Below are 23,008 nucleotides of genomic sequence, written 5' to 3'. Positions count from 1 at the left end.
CCCCGGGGGCGTCCCTCGTTGTCCCCTGCCCGCTACCTGCACGTCCTCAGAGGACGGGGTGTAGGTGGCCCTCTTGAAGGTGTCGGTGACGTTGCGCAGGATCTCCACGGAGAAGAGCAGGTCCCCGCTGTAGTAGGTCTTGCGGGCCATGAGCTCCAGCAGGCTCCGCACCACCTGCGACATGCCCTCGCCCGCCAGCACCCGCTGCCCCTTGGCCAGGTGCTCCCGCAGCTTGTACAGGGGGGGACACTGGTGTCACTTGGCTGCCAGCACCTTCCCCGGCAGCGTTCCCAGATCCCTCGCTAAGCCCGGAGCCTGGGCAGTGGGGACACCGCAGAGCTAATGGCACTAATTAGGGCAGCAGAGGGACACGGGGGTCTGGGGGTTCCTTCCCGCCCCAAAAGCCAGTTCCCGAGGATACGGGAGCACAGCTCGGACTGGGATCCCCCTCCAGCTCCAGGACGGGGTCCCCTTTCCCAGCCCTGCCTGGGGAGCCCTGCCTCAGTTTCCCCATGCAGTAGCCAGCCGGTGAAGCAAGGCAGCTGCTGCGTTTCCCTGCCCCGGAGGGGAGGGGCAGGGGCTGGGGACAGACTCTCCACGACGGGGAGGGGAGGACGGGGGAGAGGGGGCCCACGCCAGAGCGTGCACCTACTGAGAGATGCAAGTATCGGTACTCGTGGGAGATGCAGCGGGCGAAGCTGGGCACACCCCAGTAGGCGACGCCGTGGGGGCTCAGCAGGCACCGGCGGCTGGCGGACCCTGCGTGGGAGAATCGGGTTCGACGCCGGCACGGGAACGGCACCCCGAGGACAGGCAGCACCGCCCGGAACCCCGATGCCACCCACCGCCCCCTGCCCCGCTCCAGGGCGTGGGGGGTTTGGGGGTGCTCGCCCTGTGCTACTGACCCGTGGCGTTGGGGGGACATTTATTGTAGATGATCTCCCCAGCAGGCGTTTTCTTCCAGGTCATCAGCATGACGTACTCGTCCTTGCACATCTCGTGGTACGCTGCGGGGTGAGAGGGTCAGGCGCAGGCCGGATGCAGGGCGATGGGCACCGGGGGCGTGGGGGGGTGCCCCGTACCTGGGCACTTCTTCTCGTTGCAGGTCTTCACCTCCTCGCCGGTGCCCTCGCAGGGGTAGCCCTGCACGCCGGTGCCCTCGCACATGCGGAAGCGGCGCTGCCAGCCGGTGTCGCAGGTCTTGGAGCAGAGGCTCCAGTGGTTCCAGGGACCCCACTTGCTGTCGGCTGCGGGGATAGGGACACCGTGGGACGCCTGGTTCGGCACAGCAAGCGGCACCCGGGGGGGCACAGGGACGGGCTGGTGGGTCCCAGCGGCAGCTGCCCCCGGTGCCATGAACTGAAAGCCCCGCAGGGCGTGAAATCCATGGATCAATGATTTAAATCTCTTTCAGACGAGACCAGTGTCGCCGCCCGGCCGCTCTCCTGCCAGCAGCCCAAGGGCACCCTCGGCGCATGGCAGAGCCGCTCCCTCCCTCCAGCTGCCGCGGCGGCCACGGCGCAGCACCCACCTCCCTCTGCGCCTGCGAGCGATGCCGGGGGGTTCAAAGGACAAGACGAGGATGGGGTTGGAGGACGGGGTCCGTCCTTTGGCATTACTACCCCCTGCCTGGTGTCCCCCCATCCGCAGAGCTGGCCCCCAGCCCCACGCACTGCCCCGTGTGCATGCACGAGAGCTCGCGTGTGCTTGCACGCCGGGACCTGCAGCCACCAGGCACGGACGGGTCCCCCCAGCGTGACACAGGGGCGAGGGCACGGGACAAATCCCCAGCTCCTCTGGCTGGGATGTGCCTGGAGGGAGCAACCGGCACGAGGGGGCACCTGCTGATTCCCAGCATCGCCCTTTGGCTCCTGCTCCCCCCGCACCCACATCCGCAGCGGCGGGGGCTGTCGGCATCCTCGTGTCACCAGCGGTGACACCGCAGCGTCTTCACGGCAGACGCACGGCTGGGCCGCGTGCTGACGTGCCGTGCACCGATGCGTCGTGCCAGCGGCACGCGTGGCCTCTCCCCCGCTCCCCCCCCAGCGCGCGGGGCCTTACTGGGACAGGTGGGGTTGGAGCACTCCCGGGCGTCGGCATGGGCCCCCCGGCACTCGGCCCAGCCGTGGGCCGAGACGCTGCACTTGCGCGTCCGCTGCTGCGTGCCATTGGCGCAGGTGACGGAGCAGCGGCTCCAGGCGCCCCACTCCAGCCACTGCCCTTCCACTGCGGGGACAAGCGAGAGCGGTGTCAGCCCCCACCGGCCGGCGGCCCCTCGGCCGCGCGGGCCCAGCTCCCCACGACCCGCGCCGGGCTCTCCGTGCAACGGGTCCAACCTAGGGACGTGCCGGCTCCTCCCGTGCCGACCTCAACGGCCAGCGCCGAATCCTGCCCCAGCGGGGGGGACTGTCACCAGGACTGGCCCCCACACCCTGAGCGGCTGCTCCTGCAGCCCCGCTGCACTGCAATGCCCAGTCCTGCTGCGCGGCCACGCTCACGGGAGCCCGGCATCGCTCCCCGCCAAACCCAGCAGCCCCGGCACTGCTCCCCGCCAAACCCAGCAGCCCCGGCATTGCTGTATGGGGCAGGGCAGGCGGGGAAGGAGCTGCTGTGAGCTTTCGTCACTCCAGCAGCATCTCCATGGGGCTGCCGTGGCAAAAGCCACGTGCTGTGGGTGGCACGTCCCTCCCGGAGCTGCTGTAGGGGGGGGTGCACCCTGCGCAACCCTCAGCTCCTGTGCTCCCTCCTGCTCCCAGCCCGCCGCTGGCCTCGCCGTGCCGCACATGGGGTCCCCGCAGGGATGCTGGCCCTGACATGGCATCCCTGGCCATCACCGCAGAAACCCCTCGGCCACCACCACAGCCACTCCTGGCACACAGGAGGAAGGGACGGAGATGGCACTGCCACCCGCGCACAGACAGACCCTGCAGCTGACCCCCCTTTGCCACCTCCAGCCACCTCCCCGGTGCCTCACGACATCCCCGTGCCACCCTGGTGCCAGCGCTGTGCCTGCCACGGGGGACAGTCACCTGCAGCAGATGGGGAGGGAAGGGGAAGGAAGGAGCCGGCTCCTCCGTGGTCCCCAGGCTGGTCCCCCCTGCCCATGGTGGGGGCTCGAGCCCCCTGGCATGGCTGACGGAGCCGGTTCTCCATCTGGGTTTCCCACGGGGACGAGAGGCTGCACCCCATGTCACGGCCCCCACGTGCCCCCGGGCTGTCCCAGGTCCCCACGGCGGTGCCACCCATCCCTCGCAGTGCCACAGCCCTGTGCCGGGAGCACGGCCCTGGCTCTTGGCCGGTGCCGTCTCAAGGCGTTCCCGGGGGGGAGTGAGGAGCGGTGGGAGAGGGAGGTACTGACCCGGGCAGCTCGCGATATTGCAGGGCTTGGCCTGCAGCTCGGGGCCCTCGCAGGCTTTCCCTCCACGCCGCGGGGCCACGCACCGCCGCGTCCTGGTCCTGGCCCCTCGCCCGCAGGTCACCGAGCACAGGCTCCATGGGGACCACTCCTCCCACGCGCCGTGAACTGCAACACAGCACAGCGCCGTCGCCGCACGCTCCCGGCCCCGGGGGGACTCCAGCCGCCTCCTCCTCCTCCTGGCACCGAGGGGTCCTGGCCATCGCAGACCCCTGGTGCCCTGGGCCAGGGCTCCATGGCAGAGCCGGGCACGGTCCCCGGCTCCCCTCCACGTCCCGCTGGCACCGCCTGCCCCACCATCACACCCGAGCCCTAACCCCAAGGGCCTTGAGCAGGCAACGGTGCCGCTGCCGCTCCCTGCCCTGCTCCAGCCCCCACTTTGGGGTCCCGGTACCGGCGGCGCACGTCCCCCCGCACCCACGCACAGCCCGGCTCGCCCCAACCCATGTCGACACACCGGGCACGGCCACTCCTCGGACACATCACACCCACGGGAGCTCAGCTCACCCAGGAAGGGAGCGGGGACCCGCGGGGTGCACAAGCATCCTACAGGGATGCTCCTCTGCGAGCTGCAGCGTCCCTGGAGTGCCGGGACAGAACTGCGCTCCTCGGCACAGAGGGGAGCAGGCACCTGCGTGTTTTGGGGGTGCAAAGCCTCCAAAACATCCCAGGCTTGGACAGGGCAGCCCGGCTGCCGCTGCAGCATCCCGAGGCCCCTCTGATCCAGTGTCCCACGCGAGACGCATGGATACCACCGTGGAGAAACGGGCCAGTACACAGCCCCGTGAGACCCCCAGCATCCTGCCTGCCCGCTCCTGCCTGTGACCTGCCTCGAAGCACTGAGCAGCTCGGCCCCCTCCTGCCCGGCATGAGTGGGGACCCCCCACCACACCGGGCCAGGCAGCTGCCCAGCCCCGAGTCCTCCGGCACAGACTCCAGCCCTCGCTTCTCCCCCAGCACAAAGCCTCACAGGCAGCCTGGGGAAGCCCTGAGCGTGCCGGGAGGGAGGATGGAGAGGGGCCGCTGGCCGAGCTGCTCCTAAGGCAAAACGCCCGGCAGCAGGAGCGGTGGGGTGGGATGGGGCACTGGGGCACCCATTCCAGACGCCTTCCCCGGCTTGCTGCTCCCCACCTGGTTGCCCAAGAGCTGGCACAGTGGGGAAGGCGAGATGACGGGGGGCTGCTCGGAGCAGCCCGGTGCGGGACGGGCAATGCCTGCTTCCACGACAGCGCCGCTGCGCAGAGCCGCCCTCCTCGTCCACCCCCGGCACCCCCCCACCTGCAAGAGACCCCCAGAGACCCCCCAGCAACGTGTCCCCACTCTCCCCAGCCAACCGCCCGCTCAGCCCTTTGGGCACGGACCCAGAGCCCAGCCAGCGGTGGGCACCCCCCAGCCGGCAGCGAAGCCCCCCCCGGTGTCCCCGTGCCGCGGCGTACCTGGGCAGGTGGCCGTGTTATTGCAGGTCCGCGTCTCCCGGAGCAGCCCGCTGCACAGCGTCCCGTAGGGCGAGGAGACGCAGGAGCGCGTCCGCACCTGGGAGCCCTGCCCGCACGTCAGGGAGCAGACGCTCCACTGGGACCATTCCTCCGCCGCCGGGTCCCCTGCGGGAGACATGGGACCTGAGAGCTGGCGACTGCCCGGGGGGGCCGGGGAAGGTCCCGTGAGTGCAGCCCCCGCGGGGGGGACGGGAACGCGGCCGGGCAGCACCCGTGAGCGCAGGGACGAGGACAAGGTGCCGTGGGCGACGGGGATGACACTGAGGACAAGCGGGGAGAAGGAGGCCAAGCCACCCTCCAGACCCAGCACCAGATGCACCTGGAGAAGGGGTTGGGGCACAGGATCGCTCCCGGCACGAGGGACAGCATCCACCCCGGGGCAGCCTGGGCGGTGCAGGCAGCGCAGGCGGCGCAGACGGCGCAGGCAGCGCAGGCAGCCTGGCACGGCTCCCTCTCCCCACCCAGGCACACAGCATTGACATTTACAACACCCCGGCTCTTATTAAGCTTGATGATGTCTCTGAAGCTATTGGACAGGTCAGAAGAAAAGGCCATCAGTTTAAATTAAAAAGGAATATACGAAGGAGGGCTCCGAAGGGGACGATTTGTCCTGGAGACAGACAGGACCCAGGCTCCGGAGCAGGGCTTCCACGGAGGTGACAATGCCCCGCGGCTGCTCCGCGTCACACGGGGACCCTGGGGCCGGACCGGGCGGCCACTGGGGTCACCCCACGCTGTGCCCAGCAGCTCCCAGGGGTGCAGGACCCCCGCGAGCACCCGAGCACAGCTGGGAGGAGATCTGCATGCCAGGCACACGGAGCTGAGCTCCTCTCCCAGCGCCGGGGCTCATCCATCTCCCGCTCGCCTCCGAGCCCTCCGACCATAAATCAGAGGGGGCTGGGGAGGGGGGAGCAGCACGCTCAAATTACCCAGATGGATTTGCCAAATAAATACATTTGAACAAAACAATTAATGGATTTTTTTTTTTTTTTTTTTTTCGCTTTACAACCCTCGGAGGAAGGTGTAAAGGAAAAATATATAAATGGAACAAATTAAGTCGGTCCGTGGGCAGGAAGCAAAGGGAATCGCTCCGTTTCCATCACCCCTGCCTGTGGCCGGGCACCTGAGCCAAGCACCGCCGGTGTCCTGTGCCTGTCCCCGTGCCGGGACAAGACTGGTACCTGTCTGGGCCATGTAGACAGCTGGCTCGTCTGCTGACCGCGGCCACTGGGTTTTCACCTTCTGGTTCTCCTCGACCGCATTGCCTGGAAGAGAGAAGGGCTCCAGTGAGAGTGGGCAGGGAATGGGGATGGGGACAGGGATGGGGACAGGACACTGTGGGTAAAGGGACATTGCAGGGGGGATACGGGGACACCTTAGCCCCACACATGGCATCCCTGAGGGCTAGAGATGGTTGAGCATGGCTGAGCGCACTCACAGCCTCCCACAAACACATCACGGCTCCCCCAAAATACGTCACCCACTGTCAGAGGGGCTGCAGCTGGAGCACGGCCCCGGTGCCGCATCCCCAGCGCGGCCAGGGTGCCCGCGGCCCTGCCGTGCTGGGCAGAGGTGCTCTTCCGTCCCCGCTTAACAGCTTGCTGCAGTGAGGTGGCACAAATTTATGGCTCGGCTCACCAAAAATAACAAGAGATCCATCAAGAGCACTTGGCGTGAAATTAACTGGCATGTGGAGGGCTCGGCGGGAGGCACGGCTGTGGGCGCGGGGGGGGGATGTGTTCCCCGGCCTCCCCCACACCCCCAGGCCACCCTCCTGTCCTGCAGCAGGGTCTCTTGTCCCCACGCCCCGGCGCAGGACGCTGGTGAGCTCCTGCGTGCTCACCCTGGGCACGGCACGGCAGCACCGGGGCTGCTGCCGCCGGGAGATGCCGTGTGCCGCAGGAAACAGCGGGTGCTCCCCTGGGCAATGCCAGTGCCACCCCAGGCACAGGGCCCCCCAAAGTGCCATGGGCACCCCGCTGCTGTGCCGGCCAGGAGAGCAGCCAAGGACGGCACAACCGCCTCGCTGAGCTGCCCCGGCATTGCCGGCTGAGCACGGTGATGTCCCCAAGGGACGGAGGGGAGGTGACATGGGGACACCTGGCATTGGCGGGGTAGCCCTCATTGTGCTTAGGGCACGCTGCGGTTCCCGTTGCAACGCACACTGGTGATATACGAGCCCCAGGCAAGGAGCGCTGCCTGCACTGACACTTATTAGTGCCGTAAACCAGACCCAAATTTACTGACTTTTGCCTTCAATCCAGCGTAACCCCTGCCCGGGCCTGTCCCCGGCGCGGGCTCCTCACCGTCGCTGCCAGTGGAGCTGGACGCCCTCAGCTCCTCTCCCGGCACATCCCGCTATGTGGCATGGGGGTGCAGGGGGAGCCGGGGAGGCAGAGGGGCTGCCCTGGGGGGGTCTGTCCGGCTGCGGAGCCGAGCTCCCCACAGGGCGACCCGCTCCCGTGAGCGGCACGGCAGAATTACGCACGTCACGACGAGCGCCCGGGGAAAACCATAAATCCTGAGGATATACGAGGGCGCTCTCCCCGGCTGTGTTCGACAGAGACACCAAATTCAATTTCCTTCGGAGAGCACTAAATCCCCAGCCGTCACCGCGGGGCAGCCGCAGCCATCCCCGGCACCCTCCACCGTGGCACCCGCGCCCAGTCCTGCCCTGGGGGGGTCCCCCAGTGCCCCGCACCACAGCACGGCTGCTGGGCTGCAAGGGCAGGGGGGGTCTTTTGGGGAGCCCAAGATGTCCCCCAAGGCCAGTCACGTCTTCGCAAGCCCACAGCCACAGCCCCATCCCGGCATCACCTCCCCGGGGGCTGGTTTCTGAAGGGTGATGGGTTTGGGGCAAGGGGAAACGCAGCCCAGAGCTGGAACCGCTCAGCCCCGGCGCTGCAGGGTCTGTGCCCCCTCCAAAGACCCCCCCGCCGCATGGCTGCAATGCGCCCAATGTCACCCCGCAAAGTTTCAACCTCGTCCCCGCATCCATCCACGCTTTCTGCCCACATGGACCCAGCACCGCATTGCACCGGTGCTGCATCTCCCCGGCTCCAACCACGTCCCTCCGGCCCCACGGGAGAGCCGTGCCACGGCGGGGACGGCGCAGGGGCCAGGGATCCCGGAGGCACCGCCGCGGCTGGGAGCGGGGAGGCCTGGGGAGCGGCTGGGCGGGTGCCAGCCCCCACGTTGCTGAGCGGCTGCGGCGTTCGGCGGAGGAGAGCCGGTGAGATCAGCTCTGGGTGCCCGCCAAGGCTCGGCTCACAGGCGCCATTCAGCCCCCCGGCCTCGCCTGCCACCGCCACCCTGAAAGGCAGCCATTCTCCACCCCGCAGGGTGCTGGGGGGAGGCCAGGTGGGAGCCCGGGACCCCCCCTCGCTGCCATGAAGGGGGCTCTGTGCTCCAGCCCCGCAGCCCCGCGACGCAGGCGAACGCCCCGGGGGGAACGCGGCGCGGGGGCTGCGCTGGCCGGCAGCGGCGTGGCACGCGGGGCGGCCGAGGCAGTGCATTACCGTTGCGGCTCCGGCACCGCAATAACATTGTACCTCTGGGCGCCTTCAGGTTTTAACTGAATGTCAAATGTAATTTGGGGAAGGAGCGGGAGTTCGTGCTCTCACCCTTGCAGCCGGTCGGCGTGCCGGTCTGCGGAAAGGTGGCAGGCGGCTCGGTGCCTGAGTGTGCCAGGTCTGCGGGGACCCCGTCTCCAACACCCAGCCCCGCATCCCCTCTTTGAGCCGTGCTCGGCATTACTAACCCCTGCCAAACCAGCCCTGGGGAGGTGCAGGATCCCCTGGGAACCAAGGGGATGGGGCATCCTCCAGCCCTGCTCCACGCCGGCAGCCCACAGCACCCGCTGCTCCCCAGGCAGCCCCAGGACACGGCGGACGCCAGCCCCTGTGGCATCCCTGGGCAGAGAACCGGCCAGGCTGAGCTCGGGGATGACACCTGAACCCAGCACTGAGCTCTTAATTGTCCATGTGGAGTTGCATTTAAAGGGGAAAAAAAAAAAGGAAGAAAAAAATAAAATCAGCTCAAGCAGCTCCCCTTGGGATGAGGCGATTTATAACCCTGCAGCTGTAACAGACTGGGGATTTAGTCGGGGGATCTGCCCGTAATGACATTTAGCTCCTGAAATAAATGCTAAAGCCCAATGAAATTATAGATATACCCACAGCCCGTCACCACCACCTAATCTGCTGGATAAAGACCCCACACAGCTAAGTTGGGGATTGCTCCTCCCCATGCATCGCCCGGGGCTGGCGCGGTGGGAACATCTGGCCAGATGTGCCCCAAAACCCCTGCATCACCTCACCAGGCTCAGCAGAGATGCCCCACGGGTGAAAGGAGCGCTTGGGTGAGGCGGCTCCCTGCCACGGGCAGCCCGACCCCAGTGCCCAGGGCACGGGCGAGCACGGCTGCTTTATCTTCACTTGAGGTTCCTGCAATTCCGTAACGAGCAAATGGCTTCATTCCGCCTGGTTAATAGCCCGGCCACGCCATGCCGCCGTGCCGTGACATCCTGCCTGGAATAACAAGCGCCCGGGCTGCAGCAGTCAAGGGTAATTTGCCACGGGAAAGGGTCATTTTACCTGCAAATTGTTTTCCACGTCTCCACCAATGCAGAGTGACAAGGCTCCTGCTCCAGGCTCGCAGTCAGGCGAGCAACAGCCCTGCACGAGGAGGTGGCAGGCGAGGCCCCGGGGCCACGCAGGCTGTGCCACAGCAGCCGTGGCAAACAGCCGGGGCCAGCGTGGCAGGGAGCGGCGCTAACAGGGCCAGCCGGAGCGCGGCCAGGGCACAGCGAGCTGCAGCTCCACTGAGCCTGGCCATCGCTCGGGCGAGGTGCACCTGGAGCTGGGAGCACGGACAGGATTTGCACTTTGCACGGCCTCCCTGCTCCGTGCACAGCGCCAGATTTGCACCCTCCTGCCCCGGGGAACGTGCACAGGCAGGATTCATCCATTGCACGGCTTCCCTGCTCCGTGGACGGTGCCAGATTTGCACCCTCCTGCCCTGGGGAGCGTGCACAGGCAGGATTCATCCATTGCACGGCCTCCCTGCTCCGTGCACAGCGCCAGATTTGCACCTTCCTGCCCCGGGGAACGTGCACAGGCAGGATTCATCCATGGCACGGCCTCCCTGCTCCGTGCACAGCGCCAGATTTGCACCCTCCTGCCCTGGGGAGCGTGCACAGGCAGGATTCATCCATGGCACGGCCTCCCTGCTCTGTGCACGGTGCCAGATTTGCACCCTCCTGCCCCGGGGAGCGTGCACAGGCAGGATTCATCCATTGCATGGCTTCCCTGCTCCGTGCACAGTGCCAGATTTGCACCCTCCTGCCCTGGGGAGCGTGCACAGGCAGGATTCATCCATGGCACGGCCTCCCTACTCCGTGCACAGCGCCAGATTTGCACCCTCCTGCCCCGGGGAGTGTGCACAGGCAGGATTCATCCATTGCACGGCTTCCCTGCTCCGTGGACGGTGCCAGATTTGCACCCTCCTGCCCTGGGGAGCGTGCACAGGCAGGATTCATCCATGGCACGGCCTCCCTGCTCCGTGCACAGCACTCCGGGAAGCATGCACGGAGCAGGAGGCTCATCCTCGGGGCTCCCCCTGCGCGCCACTCACCGTGGGGGACCTCGGGCAGGTCGAAATCGTCGGCATTCGCAGAATGCAGGTCGGTGGGGCAGCAGTCGCTGGCGGCGGGTGGCGGGGCGGGCGTGCGGGCGGCATGCCGCGTGCCGTTGCGCCGGGGTGCCGGCGGGCTCTCCGCCTGGCAGCTGCAGCCGGCGTGGGTGAAGCCGCAGCGGCGGGCACCGGGCGCCTGCAGACACTCCTCCAGCCAGCGGCAGAGCACGCTGCAGGTGAACTGGCTGGAGTTGTTGTTGTTGATGAGCAGCACCTCCACGAAACGAAACTCCAGGGCTTGGGGGGCCAGGAGGCGGGGGGCCGCCTCGGGCTCGGCCGCCAGGCACAGCTGCACAAAGTTCTTGTCGAAATGGAGGAAGGTGAAGGGCCCCGCACCCTCGCACAGCTCCAGCTCGGCTTCCTCTTCCTCCTCCTCCTCCTCTGGCTGCTGGCGGGCGGGCAGGGGGCTGGCGGCCTCACCGCGGGGATCGCAGGTGTAGTTGGCCAGGTAGTGGTCGAGCGGCAGCACCATGGGCGAGAAGTGGGTGCAGACCTGCTCCTCCCGGTTGAAGCGGAGGTAGAGCGAGTACTTGGTGGGATCGGGGTTCTCCAGGGTCCAGGAGCAGCCAGAGGAGATGGTGGGGAAGAGGTCCTTGAGGGAGAAAGAGCCGTAGAGAACGCCGGAGGCCAGAGCGGAGCAGGCGCTGGGAGCCGGGTCGAAGCCCCGCGTGAGCAACAGGAGAGACGATATCACAGCCAGTAAGAGGGGACCAGCAGCTGTCATCCTATGGCATTTGCCCTGGGGGAGAGACAGACAGACAGACAGATGCTTACCAGGAGGCACGCCACTGCAGGCTCCCCGCTGTGCCGGGGGAGCGAAGCTGGTACAGGGGGTCAGCGCCCTGCACCGAGCCCCAGCCAGCACGGGAGCAGCATCCCAGCTGGTCCATGTCCCCAGTTGCCACCTTGCAGACAGGGGACAGCCATGAGAGCCCCCTGCCCTGTCCCCCAGGCTGTGCCGAGGCAGCCCCTGCGCTGGGGAGCGTGCAGCATGGACCGGGGACTTCACCCCGAAACCACCAGAGCAGAGACCCGGCTCCCACCCTGCAGCCAGCAGACCCCCGCTGCAGTGACCCCCCCCTGCCCTCAGCTCACCCGCCGGAGCCGGCCAAGCACAAACCTGGGCAAGGAGCCACCAAACAGCTTCTGCCCAGATGGGGCTATAAAAACCTCCTAGCTATTGCTGGTGCCCCGGAGCACCACGGCAATGGGCCGGCTGCTCAGCAGAGGAGCCCAGGGTGATGTGCTGAGGGTGCACGGGCACCCCAACAGCATGGTGTCCCCCGCATCTGCCGTCAGAGCCCGGCACAGGGCGAGCAATCGTTAAAGTACATATTTCTTGGACACCGTGCCGGGTACGCAGCAGCATCGCCGTGGATAGCCTTTTAATAACTCATTAATAAAATAATGCGTGCGGTGGCCTTATTAAGTGGGACTGGAGCGTGGCTCTACAGAGGCCGAGGCCACCGCACGCGTGTCGGCACCGTTCTGCCGGGCCAGCCTGCACACGGGGCAGCGGCGGTGAGGAGGCAGCCCTGGGGACAGCAGGGGACATTCAGGAGGTGGCCACAGGGGACAGATGCCATTCCAGAGATTGATTTCCAAAATCACCAAGGTTCCCATTCCCCTCCATCCCAGCCACGTGTGGGGTATGTCAAGCGCTCAACGTGACACCGGGATGCTCTTCTCCATCCCCAAACAATGTCTGCTGTTCCCAAATCACCCCTGGCCGAGGCTCCGGAACCGGGGCATCCCCCTGCTCATCGGGGAGGGAGCCTGAGCCTCAGCCGAGCCTGCGCTGAAGCCACAACGGGCACATTAGAGAGCTAAAAATAACCCGGCTCTCATGCAACAGGCTGGCGCTGGCTCCCATCGCCCCAGCAGTGCGGGGGCTCGGTGCCGGCAGCCGGCCCCCACCAGCGGCACACAGGCACGGGGAGAAAGGGGCTGGGACGGAGCCAGCGGGAGCAGCCAGGCCTGGGGCCGGATCCAGGCAGGACCCCCCGATGTAAGCAGGGAGATCTGGGGCAAAAGAAAACCCCACTTTCCTGCAGCCACTTCCATCCCCAGGAGACCCCGGGGAACTCAACAGGAGACACCCCCCCCCTCCCCCAGGAGGAGGGAGCCAAGGGGGGCTGGAGCAGGGAGCTCCACAGGCATCCCCCACTGATGTTCCTCAAGCAGCCAGCAAGGACCTGGGCCCATCGCGGTCCTCCACTGCTCCGGCAGAGCCGGGGATGGGAGGAGGAGGAGGCAGCAGAGGAGGAGGAAGAGGAGGAGGAAGAGGAGGTCAGACAGGGACACGCTGCCGCTCTGCAGTGAGCTCCCAGGGCTCCCGCAGCCTGGCAGGGACACAAGATGGTGCTTGCTTCCCTCGCCCGGGAGCAGCGAGGAGGAATGCTCCAGCACTGCCATCCGCTCATCCCTCCCGCCCGGCTCCTGCCGGTGCCCAGCCTGCCTGCGCAGCTGCCACTAGTGCAAACCGCATGCTGGAAAGCTCGGCAGGGACGGGCACGGCCGGGCAGCCCACTGCTGCACCTCCCCGGGCTCCCCGGGCTTTAAACACGGTGCCGTGCAAGACCCAGGTGCTCCGGACCACGGGGAGCCTCCCCCCCACCCCAAAAACCCGCTGGGGCTGGGGCTGCGGCTGCCCGAGAGCCCAGCGCAGCACCGTAGCTGCTACCGAAGGCCAGGGCTCGTTAAGAGCAGATCAAATCTGATACAGCTCGTTCAGCACCAGCCCCGCTCCCTGCAGCGCTTGCTGTTAGTGCTGCAGTGAAAATATTTCATTGAGCTGCAAGCTGGGCCCGAGAAGATATTTAACATCTGGGGCACCGAGTCACCCGGCGGGAGCTGCTGAGCAGCTCGAGGAGGGGTCACCGTCACCCCCTACCTGGCACCGCGGCGAGGACCTCGCACTCTGCGGCATCGCCATCGGTGTGCTCCGGCAAGGGCGAGCCCGGCCTTGCCAGGGTGCCGGGGCACGGCCCCACTGCCCGTCCGCCTCCTCCGCCTCCGAAACGGCCTCGGTCCATGCAGAAGAAACTGCCTGGCACTGGCATCTGCATCCCGGCACCACCAGCAAAGCCCGCTGATGGGGGGACACCGGCTGCCCCCAGGGACCCGCCGCACCCAACCGCCCTGCTGCGATGCCACCCGGAGCACGGCTGGCACACGGAGCCATCCAGTCCCTTCCATTTGCCTTTGTTCCCCGCCCGGGCGCAGGGAAGGGGGTGGGTTTTTAATTAAAAGCTTTTAAAGAGCCATCACAGAACCGGGAAGCGACTGTGCGGAAGTGACATCCCAGGCTCCCCATCCTCGGCAGTTGGAGCACGGCCCCTCGCCATCGCTGCCGTCGCATCCCTCCCGGCTCCGGTAACCAGCAGGATCCGACCAGGGCTCGCCTCTCCCTCGCCAGCAGCCGCGGCACGGCAGGAGGAGGCACTGCTCCACACCAGCTCTGCTCGCGCGGCACAAACAGGTTGTTTCCGTGAAGATGCTTCTCCTGAATGGGGATTTCGGTGGGGACCCGGTCCAGCTCCATCCTCCCGGCACAGCAGGAGCCGGCGCCCGACCACCACGCTTCTGCTCTGCTGCGGCTGCCCCTCTCCGGCCAGGCAAAGCCAGAAACAACCAGACAGCCCCAAAAGTGATAAACGGGCGGCACTAAACCCCGCTAGCATTAATAATCTGAGAAACGATTAATAGCAAAGTAAAGGAGATTTGGGGTTTAAGAGACACGGTTTTTAACCCGACAGCGTTTTTTTAATAGGCTGAAGAAAATATATGATCCATGAGAATTCCTAACACGAGGATGGCTCAGGACAAGGGCACGAGGATAAGGAAGGGCCAGGCAGTCCTGATGTTGAACCACGGTGGGAACGGCCTCGCTCCCTGCTGAAAGGCAACGGCATCTGGGGAGGAGCAGGCTGGCCGGTGGCACGGCACAGCACGGCCATGCGGCCACGAAACGGGCTCCATCCCATGGGAGCACATCCCTGCCCGCCCAGAGGTGACACCGACGAACGGAGCGCCGTAATGAGCTCTTCCCGCTGGGAGAGTCCGCGACCCTCCAATTTCCAGGATCTTCACTAGCAGCTCAAAGGCATCCGGGAATTTCAAAGCCACCTCCGCCACCACCACGCTCAGCCCTTGCCGCCTATCCTGCCGGCACGAGGGACCCCCAGCACCGAGCCCCTGCCCAGCACTCGGCAGCACCGACACAGCCTCCCTGCCAACTAATTAACGCTGTGAGCATCGCCGGGCGAAAGTGCTGAAGCAACTCCACTGAGATCACAGCCCCCCGAAAACGCGGCTTCCTGCAAGGCGTGTGCATGCACACGCATGTGCACGCATGGGCTCCCATGCACATGCACGCACGGGCACTCGGCGGGGAGAGGGTTATCGGGGCCGCTTCCACCCGCTGTGGCACAATCCCCCCGGCTCCCGGGACCACGTTTCCCCGCTCCACGCTCCCACATCTCCCCCTTCCCCGCGCACTCCTCCTCTCCCTCTGGCTTCCCCGGCGCGCTGCCACCACCTTTCCTGAAGCAGGCAGGCTGGCAGGAGCGCCGAGCTGTAATTAATGGTGCCGCTTTGCCAATCACTGGCTCAGCCTCGCTAGCACTGGCAAGCACAGGCCTTTTTATTTATTTTACTTAACTGCTGTTGGTAAAACTCCACTCCAAAAGCAAGGCCGAGAGACAGCACAGTGAAATCTCCTGTGGGATTAGGGATTACGCTCTGCCAGGGAACAGCGTGTGCTGCCTCCCCCTCCGCAGCTGCGGGGGTCCCTGGAGGCGAGCCCCCCCCTGCAGCAGGGCACCCGCAGGGGCTGCAGCAGCCGCGGCTGCTCCCGTCGCTCTCCCACAGCCTCTTCCAAGTAGTTTCCATGTCGCTGGGATGCGACTTCCTCTTCTCCATCAGCTTCATCCTGCCCTGGCACCCTAGGGCAAAGGGATGGGGGGGCTGAGAGCCTCAGGAGGGCTCCAGAGGGGGATCCGTGTCCCGGGGGCAGCAGCAGGATCTGAAATAATCCCCCTTATTTCTGTAACCATCTCAGCCAGACCCAGATCTGCCAGGAGCCTCCGAGGTGCCCCGAGGAGGAGAAGGGGCCTGGCTCCATCCCACTCTTGGAGGGCATCAAGAATGAACAGACGGGACTAGAGCGGGGGGGGACACAATGGCCCTCGCAAGTGCTGAGGAGCTACGGAGCCTCTGACGTTTGGCACCCGAGCTGGGTGGCCCAGAGCCAGCCCCGTCCCCATTAGAGGACGGCTCTGTGGTAGGAAACGAGTTTGCAGGGCCTCAGTCCAAATTCCCATGGAGAAGCGTCGAGGCGTTGCAGCAGCCCAGCCCCGAGGGCTGTACAGGGGTGGCGGGGGTTGGACCAGGGCTAGCGGCTCGTCCCACAGTTTGTGCATCCATTCGGCCGAGCATCATCTTCCTCCGGGCAGGGGGACGTGGGGAGCCCGTCCCGCAGCCCCCACCCAGCCTGGAGAGCACCCAGCCCGGGACATGGGGACTTGGCAGATGGGGCGAAGGAAGACCCATCTATTCCCACTGCTCTGCACGGGAGGTTGGTGCCAGCGCAGAGCTCTCCGCAGCCCGCAAGCCCGCCGGGAAGGACAGAGCCCACCGCAGCTCTCCGGGAAGACCCCAGCACCCCCCGGCACAGCAGAGGCGTCGTGCCGGGCAGCAGAGCCGCGCTGCCGGAGTCCTTAGAGGCGTTGAAAAGAGCAGGAGGCAGCAGGGAAGATCAGGCAGCACATCCCAGCCCGGGCGCCAGAGCACCTCTGCCACGCGGCTGCCGGTTGGAGAGCAAGCCGCCCGCAGTGCCGGCTCCATATCCATTTTCTCTCCAGCACAGACCAAATTTGTAAGATCCCAGCTTCTTGCAAACTCCTCGGATCAAAGCAGGGTCTGGTGACAAGGCTTGATGAGCAGCCGAGCAGGCCTCGAAGAGGAGCCGCTGCCAGGCTCTGGGCTCCGGCACAGAGGGGCTGGCACTGCCCCACGGCCAACTCCAGTATCCGCCACCGTCCTTGCACTGGTAACAAACCCCACTGGGAAATGGGGCATCGAGCCTCCCCGATGAGGGTGGCCGGAGAGCAGCCAGGTGATGGTGACGGTGACGACAGCCGCGCCAACCCGCTCCTCCCCACGGGCGCCCAATGCAAGCCCCGTGAGCCGGCTCCCTCCCCACGAGCCCTCCTTGGCTCAGCCGCCGCTGCCGCCTTCGAGGAGGGGAGAGGTCAGTCCCAAATAACCGCCCTGCCACCCACCGGGAGCTCTCCCAGCGGCACGGCTCAGCGCCAGCCCCGTGCCGCTGGCTCCACGTGTGCCCCAGCCATCGGCAGCGCCCGGCCAGAAACCCCAACCAGACGCTCTGCCACAGCCCAGCCCGGCCACCCCAGGGCCACCTCTCCACGTCACCGGCGGCCCCGGCTGCCAGGCGCCATCCAGCACAGGCAGCAGTGACATGACCTAGAAAAGCAAAGGGTTGTTCACACGCTGCGCCGCCACGAGCCCTCGGTGCCGACCATGCAGGCGTGGTGCGCACACACCCTCCGCACCGGCCGGGGCTGCGGAAAATCTCCCCGTGCTTCAACAAGTGACCTGCGTGGGCACACGCGTGTGCACACGTGGCATCGCTCCTGCCACGAACCCCAGGGCTCGCAGGTCCCCTGGGAAGGGAAGCAGCTCCCCCGCGCCCCCCCAGAGCCGGCTGCCACCTGCACGCCGCACGTGCCGGCACACGCTGGGCACCCACGTGTGCCCTCGCTGCACGCCCACGGTCCCCGGGTGCCGCTCGCCCCAGCGGCACGGCCGTGGCACGGGGGCTCCCCGCAGCCCTCCACGCTGGCACCAAACAAAGCCCCACGCAGGGGAGAGCTGCAAAACCGCCCGCCCGCTGCCGGGGCTCCGCCAACACGCCTGCCCACACGCCCCGATGCGTGCCGATTCCCCGGAGCCCTGGCCAAGGGGTGACGGTGTGGGGCCAGCACCGGCGTGGGGAGACCAACCTGCTGAGCACCCACACATGCCGGGCTGGCAGCACACGTGTGCCCACGCCGGGGCTGGCAGGGACGCCAGCGGGCAGCCGGGCACCCGTGGCCTTGCTGTATGACACACCACGGCACCGCGGTGCCACATGTGAGCCCAGCAACATGCATGTGCCCACCGACACGCGTGCAGCCCCTCCACCGTGGGGCTGCCGGAGCCCTGGCACCGCTTGCAGGGAGGGACCGGCACGCCGGGGAGGGGCGGGGGGGGGGGGGGACGGGACACGACACGACCGGCAGCCCCGGAGGAGGACCGGCAGTCCCGGGCATGCCCGCGGCTCGCAGCCAGCCCCGGTGCCGAGCGCGCCCCGCCGCCGCCGCAGCCCCGCGCAACTTCCAGGCAGGGCCGGGGCCGCCCCGGGGATGCCGCTCCCCGCACCGGCCCCGGGGCACCGCCGGTACCGCGGCGCGGCTGCGACTCCCCGGCCCCACAGCCCGCCGTCGGGGCAGGAAAGTTGGCCGGGGGTAGCGGGGGGATAGCGGGGGGGGGGGAGGTGTGGCACGGCGGAACCGGGGCTCTGCCAACCGGCAGCACCGGCCGCCGCATCCCGCATCCCCGGCGAGCTGCCGCCCCCGCTGCGCCGCGGAGGTGGGGAGCGGAGCGCACCGCACCTCGGGGCTCGGTGCACCGGGGAGCGGGGAGGCCGGTACACCGGGGGGGGGGGGGGTGTCGGTGCACCGGGGGGGGGTCCCCGCTCCCCCGCCGCCGCCCTTACCTGCGCTCCGTCAGCAGCGCGTGTAGCCCCGGCGCGGCGCGGCGTGCAGCGGGCTGGCCATCCCCGAGCGGCGGCAGCGGCGGCGGCGGCAGCAGCCGGTGCCCGGGCGGGCCCCGGGGAGCGCGGCGGCGCGCGCGGGGCCGGGAGCGGGCGCGCGGCGCGCCGGGCCCCGGTGGCGGCGGCGGGGAGGGGGGTGGGGGTGCGGGGGCGGCGGCGGCGCGCGCGGCTCGGGCACTTGCTGCATGCGCCGGGCGCGGGGCGGTGTGACAGCGCCGGGCATGGCGGGAGCCTGCGCGGCGGCGGGGCCGCCTTAAGGAGGCCGGGGCGGGGAGGGGGGAACGGGGGAAACGGGAGGGGGGGGGTGTGTGCCCCACCCCCACCCCGCCGTTGCACCCCCGCCGCCCCCGGAGCGGGGGGGGGCTGGGGGGGGAAGGTGACCCCCGGGATGCTGCAGCGCTGGGGGGGTGGGGGAGGGCTGCACACGCGTGGATGTGGCGTGCACACGCAGACGGGTGTTGTGGTGCTACTGGGGGGGACGGGGGTGCATGCAGGCTGCGCGCGGGTGTGTGGCTGGCGTGTGCCCGCACACGCGTGAAGTGGGTCGTGCGTGCAGAGGGGTGGGCTGTGTCTGCGTGCGCGCGGCTGGGCTGTTCGTGCGTGGACACAGAAGGGGTCTGTTCGTGCTTGCTGATGCGTGGGCAGTGCACACGTGCACACCAGTGGGTGCTGGGGCGTGCACGCACGCGCGTGTGGCACACCCCTGTGCAAGATACGCGCGCTCCTGCCAGCAGCCCTGTCGCGCACACGTGCAGGCCGTGGCATGGCAGGTTTTGCGGGGAGAGCTGTGGGGTGCCGGGGGGTGCGGGATGCAGGGAGACCTGGAGCATCAGCACCGGGCGAGACACGGGGCTGGCACACCCCATGGCTGCACAAACGTGGCACGAGTGTGTGTGACACGGAGGATGTCAGACCCCCAGGGCCACGGTGGGGCTTGGCGGGGGCTGCGGAGCTGCAGCTTCACATGTGAAGGCCGTGCACAGACGGGATAAACCTGAGCGTCTTGGTGGTCCATGGGCAACTGAGAGCAGCTGGCACAGAGGCTCCACTGCAGCCCGGATCCTGCCCAGGGCAGAGCCCGCCGGGAGCACGGGGAGCTCTGGCTTGGAGGGGACGGGGCGTCACTGCCACCAAGCCCCAGCCCCGCAACAAGGCGCCCAGCAGGATGCGGCACGGCCATGCTGCCATGCTGCGGGAGCAGCGCAGCTGGAAATGCAGCGTATTCCCATTGCCCGCCTGTCCACTTCCTCTGGCTGCATCCTGCCCGGCGCTGTGTGCGCTGTGCTCAGCCCCAGGGGATGCACAGGTCTCCGGGCGGCCCCTTGCAGCCTCCGTCCAGGACCAGATGCGACAGAGGCAGAAACGCGGTAGCGGGAGGCACCACCAGGACCGCTGCTCAGCACCCTGGAGACCTGTAGCTCAGCGCCGGCCCTAATCCAGCCGGGCATCGCTGGGGTCGTATCCACCCAAGACCTTTGTGCAATTCAGCTCCCTCCTTCCCTGGCATTCCCTTTTCCCAGTCTTCCCCTGCAGCTGCCCGTGCCCGACCCGGCGTCCCCAGACAGACACTCATCCCCTCTGGGTCAAGGCTGAAAGAAAGCACACCAGCTTTTCAAGCTGTTCTTTATCCCAGGGAGAAAAGCATCATTAGCTCAGTCGTAACTGGAGGATATTCCAGAACCTGTCTCTGTAAATACAGATCATTGCAGCGGCTGCAGCTTAGCAGAAGGGCGATCCCAAAGCCATGGCTCTCTGGGTCACACTCTCTGCTTCCCGCGAGGTATTTGCTCCGAATAGGTCTGCACGCTTGATATACTTCGAAATTTCCAAACGCATCGCTTGTCACCAGCTATCACTGTCCTGCAAGCGATGCAGGATGCGATGCAGGATGTGCTGCCTGCACGTTGCCCGCGGCCTCTGCCCTGGCTCCGGTGCCGGCTGTGGCGCAGCCTGGCTTGCATCGCTCTGTCCTGCAAAGAGCCCCATGTCACCAGGCCTGGCCACGGCCCGTGGTCGTGCACGTAACGTCACCCTGTGCCTGCTGCTGTCCTGCCAATACGGGGAGTCATTTCCAGCCTCCGTGTCACCTCCTCTGCCCCAGGCTCCCCACTGCTGCCGGCACCATCGCCAAAAGGCTCCTCTGCCCCAGGTAGGACCCTGCCCACGGCAAAGAGGGGCTGGAGGGCTCTGGTGCTGGGAGGGGGGCCAAGCTGCAGGAGCCGGAGGCACCCACTGTTACCAGGACAACTGGGTGCTCTCTGTAAGCTGCTTGTTGCTGCTGCGTCCCTGCAAACCTTCCCCCAGCCACAGCGTGAGCTCTGCCGCTGGCTGTGCCCCCAGCCCAAAGCAAGGCAAGAGGGGTGCTCAGCCCCCCCCAGCCCCCTGGACCGGGCAGCGCTCAGGAAGGTGCTGGAGACCCCCCAGCCAAAATGAAGCATCTCCTCGGCTGATGGGTACAAGCACCCCGAGCCCCCAGCGCCCGCCTCACCCCCCGTGAACTGCTGGGACGCGGGGAAAACACTGATGAGGGCTCTCAGCCTCACCGGTGCCCGCGGATTCGGGGGGGCTGGGTGTCAGCGCAAGCAGAGCAGCTCGCAGGGTATAATTAGAGCAGCGCCCGCGTGTGCGGAGGTTGTAACACCAGGGCTTTGTCTGCTGGATGGGAATTAGACCTGTCCATTAAAGCAATAATAATCCGCCAGTTGACACAAGGTCTCTGGTGCCGCCACGATCATTATGCAGGCGCTGCCGCCACGGCTAACAGCATCCACCGCCACGGGCGCGGGCACCGCCGGGACAGCCAGCGCCACGCAGGGACCGACTGAGCCCCCCCTGCAGCCGGGGGCTCCCGAGGCCCCTGGCACTATTGCATTTCCAACATGGGGCTTTATTTCCCCTTCATTTGGCACAGAAATCAGCGACCGGGGAGAGTCACGGAGGTGGCAGCTACGCCATGCCCGGCCCTGGGTGAGGATTCAGGGAAGAGAGCGAGTCCAGATCCCAGCCAGGGGGGGGAATGTGGGAATGCTGCAAACAGCCCCCAAGCTCCCGTGGCCCCCGATGGGCCCGATCCCCAGGGCTCGTCTGCCCTGAGCAGGGCACGGAGCAGCAGCTTTTCAGAAAGGCTTAGCAGGAGCATCTCGGCTCGAACCGCGGGGCGAGACGGGAGCAGAAGGCAGCCCCCGAGAAGCCAGTAACCACAGCCGCCTGCCTGAATCGCTTCCCATAAACTTCACTGCGAATTGCTCCCATGGAAAAACAAAAGCAGCTATAAACAGGAAAGTTTGGTTTGCAAGATAATCCGCTCTAATGGGAAGAGGCAGTAAGCGCCGGCGGAGGAACCCTCGCCAGTCACTTGGTGTCCATCACCGGGACGGAGGGACCGGCCCCGCGCAGGCTGCAAGCGGCCGCTGCTCACCTCCAAGGAACCTTCACGTGAAGTTTTCTGCTAGTGGTGGCACGGAGAAAAGCAAAGGAAAAGGAGCAAGGGAAGCCCGTGTGATGAGCAGAAGAGGAAGGATATGAATAAGCTCTGAAATAAATTTCACTTTGGGGTTTGTTACGGACCGAGGAGCGCTGCCGCGGCAGCGCAGCCAACAGCTGATCCCAAGGGGCTCCCAGACCTACGGACGCAGCCGTCGTGCCCAGGAAGATGGGCTTCAGCTCAGCATCTTCACTTTGATTTTTCCAGGCACTTTGTGCACCAAAGGATGGACCAGGGCTGATCCCGTGTCCGTCTGCGCCAATACGGAGATGATGCATTGGCACGAGGCAGGGCAACGCGAAGGACTCGAGGCACTGGGCCAGGGTTGCTGGGAAGAGTTTCTGGAAGAAATTGGGAGAGTTTCTGCCGGGTGAGGGTGCAGAGGCTGCCTCCTGGACCTGTGGGATCCAGGGATGAGCAGAGCATCGGTGGGGAGCCAGCACGTGGGATACCTGCGGGATTTGCACCTCCAGGTCCCCACGCACCAGAAAGCAGCCCTGCTCCATCCCAGGGCTTCGGCGAGGATAAATCCCTCCGCATCCCAATGTGCTGGGAGATCCTCCTGGAGCCGGAGCAGCCTGGCCAGGAGCGAGCTCACACCCAGCCCTGCCTGTCTGCCTGCCTGCCTGCCCACCCCCAGCCCTGCCCATTCCCACCGCAGGGCTGCCTGCAGCCACCGGCCATTTCACCGCCCAAACCGGCAGCGGTAGCCGGATCATGCCTGCACATGAGCAACCGCTCAAGAGCAAGAAACTTTGCATAAATATTCATCTCGATTAATATACATGAGGGCTGCAGAAAGCCCGGCTGAAGCCGTCAGCGGGGATGTTATCTTGGCTGCTCAGTCTTGCAGGAGCGCGGTGTTCAATGCCAACACCTGATGGGTTTTCACAGCAGGAAAACCCAGAGGTTGGATGTTGGGAAGCCGCTCGGCCATGTCCTCTGTCCCCTTCTCAGCAGGGGGGGTGGCATCTCCGGGGGCCTCTCCCCCAGGGTGCTGGAGCCCCAGTGCCTCCCAGTAAGCAGTGAGCTGGGATGCGGAGGCTGCGGGAAACAAGAGCAATGCCGAGCTGCAGCCGGGG

The 23,008-nt window shown here is 66.7% G+C and overlaps 1 protein-coding gene across 1 annotated transcript in view; it reads right to left on the bottom strand.

The window, feature by feature from the left end:
- Positions 1–18,456, bottom strand: part of ADGRB2 (adhesion G protein-coupled receptor B2) — a 28,497-nt gene extending 10,041 nt beyond the window's left edge. Inside the window, exons 1-9 of the mRNA XM_072885024.1 lie at positions 18,386–18,456; positions 10,546–11,344; positions 6,093–6,176; positions 4,852–5,016; positions 2,062–2,226; positions 1,083–1,247; positions 906–1,007; positions 653–759; positions 37–231 (exon numbers count right to left, since the gene is read on the bottom strand). Coding sequence (XP_072741125.1) covers positions 37–231; positions 653–759; positions 906–1,007; positions 1,083–1,247; positions 2,062–2,226; positions 4,852–5,016; positions 6,093–6,176; positions 10,546–11,329 — 1,767 coding nt within the window. The 5' untranslated portion in view covers positions 11,330–11,344; positions 18,386–18,456. The remainder of the gene's footprint in view (positions 1–36; positions 232–652; positions 760–905; positions 1,008–1,082; positions 1,248–2,061; positions 2,227–4,851; positions 5,017–6,092; positions 6,177–10,545; positions 11,345–18,385) is intronic.
- Between the last annotated feature and the right edge of the window lie 4,552 nt (positions 18,457–23,008).

Source organism: Ciconia boyciana, chromosome 21, assembly GCF_034638445.1.
Source record: "Ciconia boyciana chromosome 21, ASM3463844v1, whole genome shotgun sequence".
Classification (NCBI taxonomy): Eukaryota; Metazoa; Chordata; class Aves; order Ciconiiformes; family Ciconiidae; genus Ciconia; species Ciconia boyciana.
Note: the sequence above shows the minus strand (reverse complement) of the source record. Positions and strands in the feature narration are given on the sequence as shown.